This window comes from Protopterus annectens, chromosome 4.part0 (genome assembly GCF_019279795.1).
Source record: "Protopterus annectens isolate FY-2018-M chromosome 4.part0, PAN1.0, whole genome shotgun sequence".
Classification (NCBI taxonomy): Eukaryota; Metazoa; Chordata; order Ceratodontiformes; family Protopteridae; genus Protopterus; species Protopterus annectens.
In genome coordinates this window covers 1,752,338,901-1,752,353,114 of record NC_056733.1, presented here as the reverse complement: position 1 = coordinate 1,752,353,114, position 14,214 = coordinate 1,752,338,901, and the positions used below count along the sequence as shown (strand labels likewise).

Genomic DNA, 14,214 nt, shown 5'->3' with positions numbered 1-14,214 from the left:
ATTTAGTTGTATGTTTTGTAATTTTAACTGCTAACAGCTGTGATGCTGAATTAGTTTCAAGCTTTTGTACTGTCTCCAGTTAAATCCTAGATCCAAACTGTTGCCTAATATTTCTTGTAAAGACTTAATTATAGCTATAAATCCTGAGGAAATAAGCCATGAGAAGCTATATGTTTCAGAGAATAACATACAGTTCCAACTTAAGCAAGAAGGAAAACAGTAATGACTACTTTCAAGTGATTTTCAGCTTGGTTGTTAGTTAAGTATTTACTTTTCACTAACAAAATGCATGTTTCCTTGAAGAAATTCATGATGACAATTACTGATGTTTTCTGTCATTTAGAAATGTATATTAAGTTTTAAAACCATTTTAAGATAAGACAGAAAAAGTTATTAACTGTAGGCTAACTACTTTCTGTCTCTCTTTTTATATATATATATATATATATATATATATATATATATATATACATATATATATATATATATATATATATATATATATATATATACATACATACATATATATGTATCATCTTCTTCTTTCGGCTGTTCCCGTTAGGGGTCACCACAGCGGATCATCTGTTTCCATTTCTTCCTGTCCTCTGCATCATGCTCTTTTATACCAACCACCTGCATGTCCTCTCTTACCACATCCATAAACCTTATCTTAGGTGTTCCTCTTTTCCTCTTACCTGGCAGCTCCATCCTTAGCATCATTTTCCCAATATACCCAGCATCCCTCCTCAGCACATGTCCAAACCAATGCAATCTTGCCTCTCTTGCTTTGTCTCCAAACTGTCCAACCTGAGCTGACCCTCTAATATACTAATTCCTAATCCTGTCCATCCTAGTCACACCCAGTGCAAATCTTAACATATTTAACTCTGCCACATCCAGCTCCGACTCCTGCCTTTTCGACAATGCTACCATCTCCAACCCATATAACATAGCTGGTCTCACTACCCTCTTGTAGACCTTCCCTTTCACTCGTATTGGTACCTGTCTGTCACAGATCACTTCTGACACTCTTCTCCACCCATTCCACCCTGCCTGTACTCTCTTCTTCACCTCTCTTCCACACTCACCATTACTCTGAACTGTTGATCCCAAGTACTTAAACTCATCCACCTTTACCAACTCTACTCCCTGCATCCTCACCATTCCTCTACCCTCCCTCTCATGTACACACATATATTCTGTTTTAGCCCTGCTGACCTTCATTCCTCTCCTCTCCTCTCTAAAGCATATCTCCACCTCTCCAGGTATATATACATACACACATGTATATACATACATATATATGTATAAAAAGAGATTGCATGCTAGTATGTTTCTGGGCATATATATGTATGCAATATAAAATAAATACATTGTGTATGTGACAATCTGGCACAGAGGATTAAAGCTATGAGTTGTGATTTATCTGGATTCCCACAGTCTATGTTTGACCACTCTTTGTCCATTCTGTACCTGTGAGAAAGGCATTGTGCTTATTGGTTTACCTGGTTAATAAATAATTAAAAATGTTCATCTACAGGATATCAAGAAACATGATTATAAACAATAATGTAGTTGTTGTTGTTTGTCTTTCGGCTTTTCCCGGTAAGGGGTTGCCACAGCAGAACTCCAGTCCGCTAATGATTGACAGTAGATTTTTACGAAACACCGAGGTGCCAGCTCGATGCCCAACCTTCAATGAAGGCATGACCATTTACGCACGCATGTCTTTTGAACGCTACCCAATCGCGGGGAGGACATGCAGACTCCACACAGAAGGCACTCCCAAGCTGAGCATAAACAATAATGTAGTGTTAGTCATAAAATAAATTGAATAATATATATATATATATATATATATATATATATATATATATATGGATTCACTTCATAACACTGAAACTTCAAAATACTGAAACTCAAAACACTGAAACCAAAATACTGAAAGCTCAAAATACTGAATACTCAAAATACTGAAACTCAAAATACTGAAAACACATATGTAACTAACATAAATCATAACAATTTCTACCAAATATAGACCCCCACACCCCATGCTAATTAAATATATCAACTCCAAGATTGCACATAGTGTAGTTAAGTGCAATCTTGGAGTAGATATATATAATTAGCAGGGTGTGGGTGCAGGGGCTTGCTCCTGCATATATTTGGTAGAAATTGTTATGATTTATGTTGTTTAAGATGAGTTTACACATAATATGTGTTTTCAGTACTTTGAGTTTCAGTATTTTGAGTATTCAGTATTTTGAGCTTTCAGTATTTTGGTCTTCAGTATTATGAAGTTTTGTCATTTTCAGTATTTTGAAGTTTCAGTGTTATGAAGTGAATCCATATATATATATATATATATATATATATATATATATATATATATATATGTGTGTGTGTGTGTGTGTGTGTGTGTGTGTATGTGTGTGTGTGTGTGTGTGTGTGTGTGTGTGTGTGTGTGTGTGTGTGTGTGTATGTATGTGTGTGTGTGTGTGTGTGTGTGTGTGTGTGTGTGTGTGCGTGTGTGTGTGTGTGTACACACACACATATGTATAGATTTTCTTCTTCTCTACTTTTCTAATGAGTCAGAAGACCCGCCATTATGGATATATCCACATGGCTACTCAGTAAAGGCTGACAGTTACATAATGGGTCCAAATGACCATTTTAATGTTAATGAGTACCTTTGTAACTTACACTGTACCCCCTTAGAAAGATCTGCAATTAATTGGTTACAGTCACGACAATGCACACCACAAACTGAGATATATTCAACTAGTAAATCACAATGGAGTCCATCAGTTCCCTTCCCCTGCAGCACAGAGAGATAAAGCCATGATTTTGTCCTAGGTATCCTGGGTCCTATTAAAGGCCAAAAGTAGATAAAAGTTGCCTGTCAGTTCATTATCATCTGGTTTATATTATAAATGTAGCAGTGTGCAAGGTATCTTGTTTTCATTTCCTTTGGTTAACTATAATACTGGTGAATGTTTGTTAAAAGTGCAGAGATGCCAAAGTTGGATTGTTCTCAAAGCATGAGTCATTTGCTTGCCAGATACTAGCTCATATCATCAGAAAAATACAATGCTTCTTCTATTTAAAAAAAAAATCACAACAATAAAAAAAGAAGCAAAAGAACCTGCAATAGTCACATTGTTTCTAAACCTTTTAATAAGAAGCATCTTTTGATCATCCATAATGTAGTACTTTGTCTTCTATAGCTCTTCTCAAAATATCCATACTAATATCTGGAAGGATCTTTACAAATGTTTTACAATTTTCAAAATACTCACCCTACATAAGAATGACTCATTTAAAGGGGACAGCACTAGATTCTTTAACCCAGAAAATATGCTGAGAAATTCCTGCAAAGCATTCTTAAGAATTTGGCATTGGGTTTATTTGCAACCAGTTATTCCCAGACATTGATCAGATGGCACAGGTGGTAATACGATTAACAGTACTGTATAAAGAAGTGAACTATTCCTGTTGGCAGTATCTAGAGAGACACTTAAACTTACATTGGAGCCTGCATCCCAAGAACTGACTACATGCACAACTGCATAAAGGAACAGACATGCTTGAACATTTTAATATTACTGACTGAATGACCATTAGTGTTCATATTTCTGAAACTCATGCAAACAACTGGAAAACATGTCAGTGAAAAGTCATTGAAAGCAAATTACAGCACAATATGATCGATAAATGCAAAAATGACATGATACTTCCCCTCCATTAATTCAACATTTGCTCTTAGTCTAAAATTCCCACGTATCCAACATTTGCTCCTCATTCCAAAATGCATGACTTAATTTAATGGATCACTTCGTGATGTGCTACAGTACAGAGCTCTGAGCTAAAAGAATTATATTCTGCCACCCACATTGTTGTGTACTACATTATTTAAAGCATTAATGCATAATATTTATTTTTTCACACTGCCAAAATCAAGAACACGTAAACAATATAGCAATGTGCATATCAGTTCTCTATCTTCATAACATGTGACTACTTCTGGAGTATAAGCTTAAAATGAGGATAAGCCATGTATGTTACTGAACAGCTCTAGTTCTTATGAAACTAGATGATACAAGTTAACTGCAACAAAGCTAACTGTTTAATTTAAAGCTAATGCATTCTTTAGTAACTGCATGAACACAGCTAACAATCAGTTTATGTAATTAATGCTTAGATATAATGGCAAGCAGAAAATCAAAACAATACTTTAAGAATAAGATGCACACATCAGCAATAGAAGAGTATGTGCTACAACAATTTGTACTTGCCTTCCTTTTATTTTAATCTCCTTACTCTTTTTAAGTTCCTTCCCATCCTTGAACCATTTATAGCCAGGCTTTGGATTCCCAGTTGCCTCACATTTTATAGAAAGCTCTCCACCTTCCTGGACAGTTTTGTTCTTCAGTTTCTTCAGTTTGGGAGAAACAGCTGTGAAAACAGGAAACCAGAAATTATGTTATAAATGTGTATTTAAAAAAAAAACGCCACTTTATTTCAACCATGTGTTCCTTTCAACAAACCTCTTTCTACTTTCATTTGAAAGCCATTTATTAAAAGTGTTGCAGCAGAAGAGAAACAAAGAAGCAGTATTTTTCTGTCATAAATAACCATACAAGTTAGTTGGTAATGAAACCAATGATCCATATTTAACACATACTTATATAAATCAAAATGGAGCATGTTCCTTGATTAATGAACAGATTTATTATTTTTGCAATATGTGCTACCTGCACATAACAGAAGTATTTTTACTAAATATACTTTCTTATTGACCTTTTGGATTATATTAAGAGTGCTGCTTAGAGGATAGCACAAAACATACAAGAGAACATTTAATATGAATATGTGATGTCCCCATTCTGAGCCAGTAATCAAGGAGCCTCAGTCCTCACCACTGACAGTGGAGTGAGACATTCACTTGGAATGCAAATGGATACAGTCAGTAATTCAAGATGTAGGCTTCTCTGCATTAAGCACAATTTCCGATAAGAGCACACAGGGAACGCGGGGTCTAGGTTTCTCTGTCTCTTCCCAGATCCCCAGTAAGGCTCCTCAGTGGCTGAGCTGCAGAGTTAAGTCCTCAGCCTATTGCCCAAGCCAAATACTCCACCACTCTCTCTGTGAAAGCAGAGCTTTGTGTCCCTGCTCCAAGTAGCTGAAACATACACACTGAGATTTGATTTTCACACACACACACACACACACACACACACACACACACACACACACACACACACACACACACACACACACAGCACACACCTGGGTAAGGCTGGCACAGATTTACCTGCTGTGTCCCTTCTGCCCAGACTATAAGGTAATTATCACTGCCACCAGGTACTACAAAGCCAACTACCCAAGACTCTTGCAAGGGTACCCAATTATACTGAGAGAAATTAATATTAATACATATGGTAATGTTGACCAGACAGCCAGGCTTTCAGGAGTGGCCAAAGCTATTACCAAATAAATATATGCAAATACTCTCAAAGCTTAAATATTTTTCTAAAAGGACTAGCCACAATGAGAAGTTTAAATATATGTATTAATAAATAACAAAAGAACTTGAAAATAACAAATATCTGTTTACAGTAAACATCAGAGTTTCAGACACAGGAAATATTAAAAATAACAAAGATGGAAAGATTCACACAGTTACAGAAAAACAATACTTAACAATTCTCACTACATTTTCCTGACTCATCTAAAGAGTTATTATTCACTAGTTCACTTACTAGAACAAGGCAAGATGAAGTAGGTGAGGGATCTTCCTTTGTTAGTATTCCAAAACAGAGTGCCAAGTCTGAATGAGAGACATCTCAATGTAATATATAAATATTATTTCTGGGATAGCTTACAGAATGACATCACATCTGGTCATCTGACACTGTTTCCTACACTATCACCATCACTAGAAGCTGCAAGGATTTTAGCACCTATGTGTTACCATACAAACAGATGGAGCTTTGCACAGATCTGCTGTAGCTCCTGGAAGTCACAAAACAGTTTTAACACTTCTACTCCTCCTACAGAGCTACTAAGCCAGGCTTCACACAGACATTTAATCACTGGCTGCAATCAGAACTTCTTCTTCTTTTTCTTCTTGTTTCTTTTGGCTGCTGCCATTATAGGCCACCACAGAGGATCATCTGGTTTCATTTCTTCCTGTCCTCTGCATCTTCTCTGTCAGACCAACCACCTACATTTCATCTCTCACCACATCCATAAACCTTATCTTAAGCCTTTCTCTTTTCCTTTTACCTGCAGCTCCATCCTTAGCATCCTTTTCCCAATATACCCAGCATCTGTCCTCAGCACATGTCCAAATCAATGCAATCTCGCCTATCTGGCTTTGTCTCCAAACCATCCAGCCTGAGCTGACCCTCTAATATACGCCTTTCTAATCTGTCCATTTTTGTCACACCCAGTGCGAATGTTAACTTCTTTAACACTGCCACCTCCAGCACTATCTCCTGTCTTTTCATTAGCGCCATTGTCTCCAACCCATATAACATAGACTGTCTCACTACCACCTTGTAGACCTTCCCTTTCAGTCTTACTGGTACCCATCTTTCACAAATCACTCCTGACACTCTTCTCCACCCACTCCATCTTGTCTTCACTCTCTTCTTCACCTCTCTTCCACACTAATCATTACTTTGAACTGTTGATCCCAAGTATTTATAATCATCCACCTGTGGCATACTCCCTACATCCTCAATATCCCTTTGTCCTTCCTCTTATTCACACACATATATTCTGTCTTTGTCCTTCTGACCTTCATTCCTCTACTCTCTAGACCATATCTCCACCTCTCCAGGGTCTCCTCAAACAGTTCTCTACTCTCACTACAGATCACAATGTCATCCACAAACATCACAGTCCAAAGGGATTCCTGTCTGATCTTTTTGGTCAACCTGTCCATCACCATAGCAAGTAAGAAAGGGCTCAGAGCTGATCCTTGATATAATCCCACCTTCACCTTGAACACATCCGTCACTTGGACTGTAGATCTCACCACTGTCACACTGCCCTTATACATATCCTGGCTGCAATCAGAACTGTAAGATACAATCTTTATGGCCTAATTTAATTTCAGCTATTTTCCAAAGTTAGCTGGGACTGAGCTTAACCTCTTCTCTTCCAGTATCCTCTGTTAAAACATATACCTTCAAGCAGTTACAGCAGTACATGTAAACTTCTTTTCATTCCTGCAGGGCACCCTGTTGATACATTTTTAACACAAGTAACTTTACAAATGCATTTTTCAACACAAGCATCTGTATTAATCAGTTTGATATACAAATGACATATAATTCTTTACAAAATTCCAGCTAGCTGTGCTAGCATATGTTACATATCTACTGCCCTACTTCTCCTGTCATAGCTGGCAGTACCACCTATTGTCACAGAATAAAATGTTTTACTGTTATTATAAGCTTGTAAACATATCTTTAAAAAGTAGTGCACAAAGGATTAAAGTCTAGAATTCATAATACTTCATCACCCTTGATACATTCCTTGTGACCTGCAGTCTTCCACAAACATTACAGATGTGTATCTTTGCAAAAAAGAAATTGGGATTGGTTGACATAATGGTTAAGTTCTTTACCTAACAAATACAAGGAATAGAGCTTGATTCCAGCCTCTGGTATTGGCTAGGCTTGTGATGGTCTTCAGACTGATAGCCTAGCATTTACCTATGAATCTGTGGACCATGTGGTAGTTGTCTTGTGCTTAAATATCATCAGGTTAATGGTTAACAAATGTAAATAGACAGATAATGGGTACAACTTGGTCTCTTACTATCTTAGGCTTTAGCAGTGGTCTCTGTATAGTAAATGTAAGCAGTTTTCTTGTACAAGTTCAGTATATTGTCATGCAGGCTAAAAACAGTACTGCAAATCGACAGCAAGGTAAAAAAAAATGATCACTCTGCATTTCCAGCCTCTGTATAATTAACCGTGTAGATTTAACTCTTTTTTTATACTAGTTCTTGAGTTGACAAGATCATCCTATTTTTACATAATGTGCTTATATTACCCATTGTATTGAAATGTTCTGTACAACTGTTAATTGTCTGTAAGTAATGTCAATGCCTTTTTCTTTTACACAAGCTAACATTACTCATGCTCACCCTTCTTTTCCCTCTTCTCACACCTCTTTGTTAGCTCTGAAAAATACAAAATAATGTTAGAAGTCCTTTCTTTTCATTTTTTCACTTAGGCTCATAGGTAGTCACAAGCTTTGCAGTCCCAGAAATCAGCAAGAAGCTTATCTCAGTTTCCCAGTTGTCCCAAAGCACTGTCTGGTTAGGTGACTTGCTCAAGACCACACAGAAGGCAAATGAAAGTTGATGGAATCAAACACTGCACCACAGGAAACAGATTGTTAACAACTCACAGCTATAGCCCTTTGTTCCAATTGCCGGATTAAGTTACAACATCTATCCCAAACTGCCATCTAGCATGCATGTTTTACCAGCAGTGTAATGTCCACTGTCTGTATCTATTTTATTTGTAAGTTCTCTGTATTTCAACTTTCCTTCTTCATTGTGAACCACACATCTCTACTGTCTCAAATTAAAACCTGAAACAACATTTCTAAGTTGGCAATATCTTTACATAAAACAAAATAGGACTTCCTGAACAGATATTCAACTTGAAGATACCGATTTAAAGGGGTAAGGTTAAAAAAGTTTACAATTAGGTTTCTGTTCAACTCAACTTACAATAAGTATAACAAACACTTCACTTCTTCCTGGAAGAATAGTGATAGATTAAAAGAAGATTATTAATGTGTTTGCAAAACAGGAATGGAAAATATGGAAAGCAAATAAAAGTAACAATCTAAGTTACTTCAATGCATTTAAATATTTTCTTTATTTTATATATATATATATATATATATATATATATATATATATATATATATATATATATATATATTTGTGATTTACTGTGGGGTTGAATGGTAAGAGAAGTTTTATTTGAATTTATATTTCATTTGTTATCACCGTTTTTCACTGTTTGCAGGTAGGAAGGGACAGTTTGTTAGCAAGACTTACTTTGATTCATATTTTATTGTTTTACCTTTAATTTCACTATTGGATGTTGGAAAGGGATAGTTTTAGACAGGCACGCTCTAGCCATTTAGTATTTAGTTGTATATTGCTTGTGTGATTTTTGTCATGGAAGTTGATTTAAGTTCTCTCTGAATTCTGTGGTTACTGATTTTGATTATTTTTTCTTTTACGGTATTATATTTTTTGAAGCTGAATATGGATTCCTTAAATGAGTATGCGATTATTAATTTGCTAATGTACAAATGTCTTATACAGTGTAATAAATGCTATGCATATTTGAAGGTAACAGCTGATAACACTGGTGATCTGTGTTCCTTGTGTCAAAAGCTGGATGATTTGCTTACCATTGTTAGAAGTAAATCTAGATAATGCTGATTGCACTTGTGCAATTGGCACTGCTTGGAAAACTGTTGCTTCATATATTAATGACTGGACTGGTGAAATAGATAATGTTAGGCAAAGAACAAACAGAAAGCATTTAAGAAATGATGCATCTATTGTCTGCAAAGATCATTCAACCCTTATGAAACAAGACGATGCCCCGACAACTGTGGAATTCTGGATGCAAGTAGTCAGCAATATGAGGATCTGGTTTGTTTAGAAGGAAACAAAAAGACAAAAAAAAGGAGAAGTCAACAACCAAGGAAATGTTTGTAAAGGAAAGAGCATATGTATTAAAAAGGACACTCCATTGTTATGTAACACACAGGTTACAGGGGATGATAACATCAGAAAACCCTCAGTCTACAGAAAAAGGCATCACCTTTCCAATGGAAAAGGTAGAAAAAAGAGGCAGGGGGCAGGTGAAAAGGAAGAAATCAAAACTGAACTTGGAAGGATTGAAGAACATTACTGTAAGAAAAAAGAACAGAAAGACAGATGTTGACTACACGGCTCAAGCTGTGGATTTACAATGCCAGCTGGATGAGAATTTAATACACAATGAAAACAGTGGGATTAACAAGACTAAAGGTGATGAAGACCTAATCTATGTAACAACTGATAGAGCAGATATTACTGTATTAGAAGCTAAAGATTCTTCAGAGCTGGCCAGCAAAGATATTCTTGTAATTGGAGATTCAATTACAGGAAGTGATACTTATATGTGCAGAGATGATAATGAACATTGGATAGTGTTATGCTTGCCAGGAGCAAAAATAGAAGATGTGAGACAAGCTTTGGAATGCCTTAATGTAAGGAAGCACAGATCTGTTTTTATTCATGTTGGTACAAATGATCTCATCTACACGGATTCTCTGACTGTTAGTAGGGAACTGACAGCCCTCTTAGATAGTACAGCTTGTACTGGTGTTAGGATGTATTTATCACAAATCACATATAGAAAGGATAGTCATGTCACGGTGAATAAAAAGATGTTTAGGCAAATACCTACATGAAAAAAATGTCCTGTTTCAAAAAATGGAAATGTGTACAGCATCCAAGCCTAGTTTTGGGCACAAATGTTTTCAGACAGGATGGTGTGCATTTGTCAAGATCATGGAAGAGAATTTTTGCAGCAGATAGTTTGCAATATGTGACAAACACTAGGCAGGATGTTTGCCATGTCAAAAATTTAACAGTTTACAGATAACAACATTCAATGCATCTTTAATGGTGGTTAATGCTAGGAGCATTAATAATAAAGTTTTTATTAGAAAATTTGCTACATTCCCACAAGACTGATGTTGTTATTGTTTATGAAACATGGTTAAAGAACAATGACTGGAAACCAGTTCTGTCAGGGTATAAATGTTTTTACTGTAACAGACATTCTAACAAAAAATCAGGTGGAGGTGTTATGACAGGTATTAAACATAGTTATGAGACTTAGGATTATTAGATGTTCAGTGATAACACCAACACTATAGACTTGGTAACTGTGACAACCCTGGAACATATAGCAGTTTTTGGAGTGTATAGACCACCAAAGTCAAATGCTGATGACCTAGAGAAATTCATACATTTCTTGCATGAAACACAGAAGGGAAGAATAATATTAGCTGAGGACTTAAATTTACCAGAAACAGACTGGAGTCATTTTGATCATTGTTAAAAGGTGGAGTGTTCAAGAGGCCTGATGCTACATTTTTATTAGAACTGAATGTTCTCTTCTTTGGAAAGATTGAGTATGTCGCCAGCATGTTTCAAGGTACTATTTGTCATGTAGGTTTCATTCCAAATGAAAGGTTATTATAATATTTGCGGTATTACAACATTTGGACAATTTTTATGTTAGTCGATATATGTGGATTATAGTACATATACCTATCATGGTTGTGACTCAGACTAACGGTCGGAATTCGAGAAACATGAACATTGGTTGTGGAAAGGCCTAGTGTTGTTCGTTGGGATTAGTTAGAAACTCAACATTATTGGGACTTTTCATTACAAGTTATGGTAAAAATCGACATCAGGCAATATTGATACTGTTTGCCATATTTTTTGAGCATATTCGAACGAAAAACAAGCTGTTGTGTTTTGGGACATTTTGAACATTATAAACATGTGATTTGGGGACAATGTAATATTACTTTCTGGATGCTTAAATACTTTTCAACAGGCATCTTTTATATTCTTATATGTTCATTTTTAGTGAAGCAGAGAAGATACTGACACCATAATATATGTATTTGTTGAGGGTTTTTCCTCAATTTCATATACTGTGAGGTGTGTATGGTAGAAATACATGTGGAATGCTCTGTATATTTGGATAGTTATTCTCTAAGTCTGTTTTGGGATATGATATTAAACTTATCCAGACAAATTATAAAAGAAATTTGTAATAAATCAGAAGTTGGATTTTTCTGACTATTGAACTTAAATATTTAGTGGGCCTATACCATACATATAATGGTTGTCGCAATGTGCTATTAAGGCATTAATGTGAACAAATTTGGCTCCGTTAAACATAAGGGTCATATTAGTTTTTATCATATGGAATAACATTATGTATGATATGGTATAGGATTTTTCTGACAATATTATTGTATTAATAATAATACAATTGTACTGCATTAACACAGAAGTGTTTAAGTGTTGCTATAATCACAGTTATCATAGGTCACAATGTTCTATTTTTACATGGTCTTAGATTGCTGTCTCTATTCATATGTATTATTCACCAATGTATTTGGTGTCATTAATGTAGCTCTTTTCGTATTATATTCATGCTGCATTTTCCCCTTTTTTGAAACGTATGCTTGCTTATACCTTTATTATGCCTTTTGTTTTCATTAGGATATCACAAGGTGGTTGGCATACTATTTATAGTGAATAGGAAGGATAATGGTAGATGAATATTTATGATTTATATGACATACCATTCAGTATTTTGGCTTTGGATCAACATATTGCAGAAGTGATATTGAACTATATACTCACAGTTTAGCTACAAATGATTTTTTTGGTTAGTTTATTGACCCACTTGTATGGTCTGTCAGAGATTTTTTTGGGTCCATTTTTCATGGTGCCCTATTTTTCTCTGAATAGTGGTATACTGATGGCAGCTCTATTGGCACTTATATCTATAGATTTTGGGCTATATGATCTTCTGATACCCTTGGTGATTTAGTTCTGTCTCTATTGTACGTTTAGAATATGGTATAATTTTGTTTCCAATATTTATATTGAAATCTTTTCTTGGATATCCAGCTCCTTTTTTTGCTTCAAATAATTGAGTTAGCCTCTTTGTGATTAAAAACAGGATTAGTATTGTAATTATTGATTATCAACATGGATCTGGAAAGATGGGTTATGTGCTGATAGGGATGATATCAGAGTATTTGGCATTGATACCAGACCAGGCAGTAACCAGAATGTTTCTGAAATTGATCCTGTGGATGGATGTAACATTGCTTTTAATAAATTGGGAAAGGGTTTGAAAAATTTAAGGGCCAATATATGGCATCTTAGGCTTTTCAGAGCATATCTGAACAGAGAAATAGTACCAAGAGGCCTTAGAATTCAGATCCAGCCCCTGGTTGATAGGTCGGAGGACACACTAACCAGGGAATGGAATTTAGCTTTGCAACAGGCCTCAATAATGTTTGTTCATATTTTGACTTCATATTACTAAAGGATGGTTGATATCAATGTGATAGAGGTGAAAATATTTTGTGAAGAATGTAAGAAATATGAGGCGATACCACAGTATGCCACTTCTTTAAATAAGTTATCTAAGGAGCTAGCAATCTATGAAAAGCAAATACGGGAGAGAAAGATTAAGAAATTTAATAGAGATGTAACAGATTACCAAAGGGGTCGACCCTTTGAAGTATCGAGAACAGTTAGGTTTTCAGAGACCAATAGAGCTACCAGTGTGAATACCACAAGAAAAAGACCTAGATCTATTCTAAAGAGAACAGAGAACCCATACATTAGTACATCAGGGGAGGAATCTTCCTTTACCTATAGTGACAGTGTCAATACTAGGGAGTCACCTATTCGTAAGAGGTCCAATGCAGAGCACCCTTTATGTGGGGTAGTAAGTGGCGTGGGGGCCGCAAGCACAAACATGGGGGCAGGCATCAGTTCAGTGGAGGGTCTATTGCAGACCATCTTGAAGTAACTAAGAACATTGACCAGAATGTGTTAAACTTATCTGATGTATTACTAACTGATGAGCAAACCCTTTTACTGAATAAAGGTCCTGGCTTTGTACCTGGATTCTTTGTGGATGAATATAGTATAGTCACTGATGTTTATCAATTTTGTCGCAGACTTAATCTCAGATTATTTTTTGCAGATAACAATACTCAAAGATCCGATGAATTCAGGTTTCACAAATCCGACTTCCAGCCACCAATGAATAAACATGTTTCAATCTTTTTACAAGCAGTTCTGAGGGATCTTCATTTTCCGAATAGAGAATCATCCATTTTGGGTCATAATCTTTCCTCTGAGGAAGCAGCTGCCTTGGAGCAACTTAAAAATAATCATGACATTGTCATCTTACCAGCAGATAAAGGTGGGGCTGTGGTTGTTATGAATATGGATTATTATCTAAATGAGGGTAAGGAACAACTTTCCAACTCTAGATGTTATATGTCAATGTCCATAGATCCAACCCCCATCTTTAAAAAGGAGATTGATATGTTCTT

At 35.8% G+C, this 14,214-nt stretch overlaps 1 protein-coding gene across 2 annotated transcripts in view; it reads right to left on the bottom strand.

Moving 5' to 3' along the window:
* The window catches only part of NRG2 (neuregulin 2), a 675,057-nt gene that overhangs the window by 564,874 nt on the left and 95,969 nt on the right, over positions 1 to 14,214 (bottom strand). For both annotated transcript variants that reach the window (XM_044069465.1, XM_044069464.1), the window contains exon 2: positions 4,299 to 4,458. In XM_044069465.1, the coding sequence (XP_043925400.1) occupies positions 4,299 to 4,458 (160 nt within the window). The remainder of the gene's footprint in view (positions 1 to 4,298; positions 4,459 to 14,214) is intronic.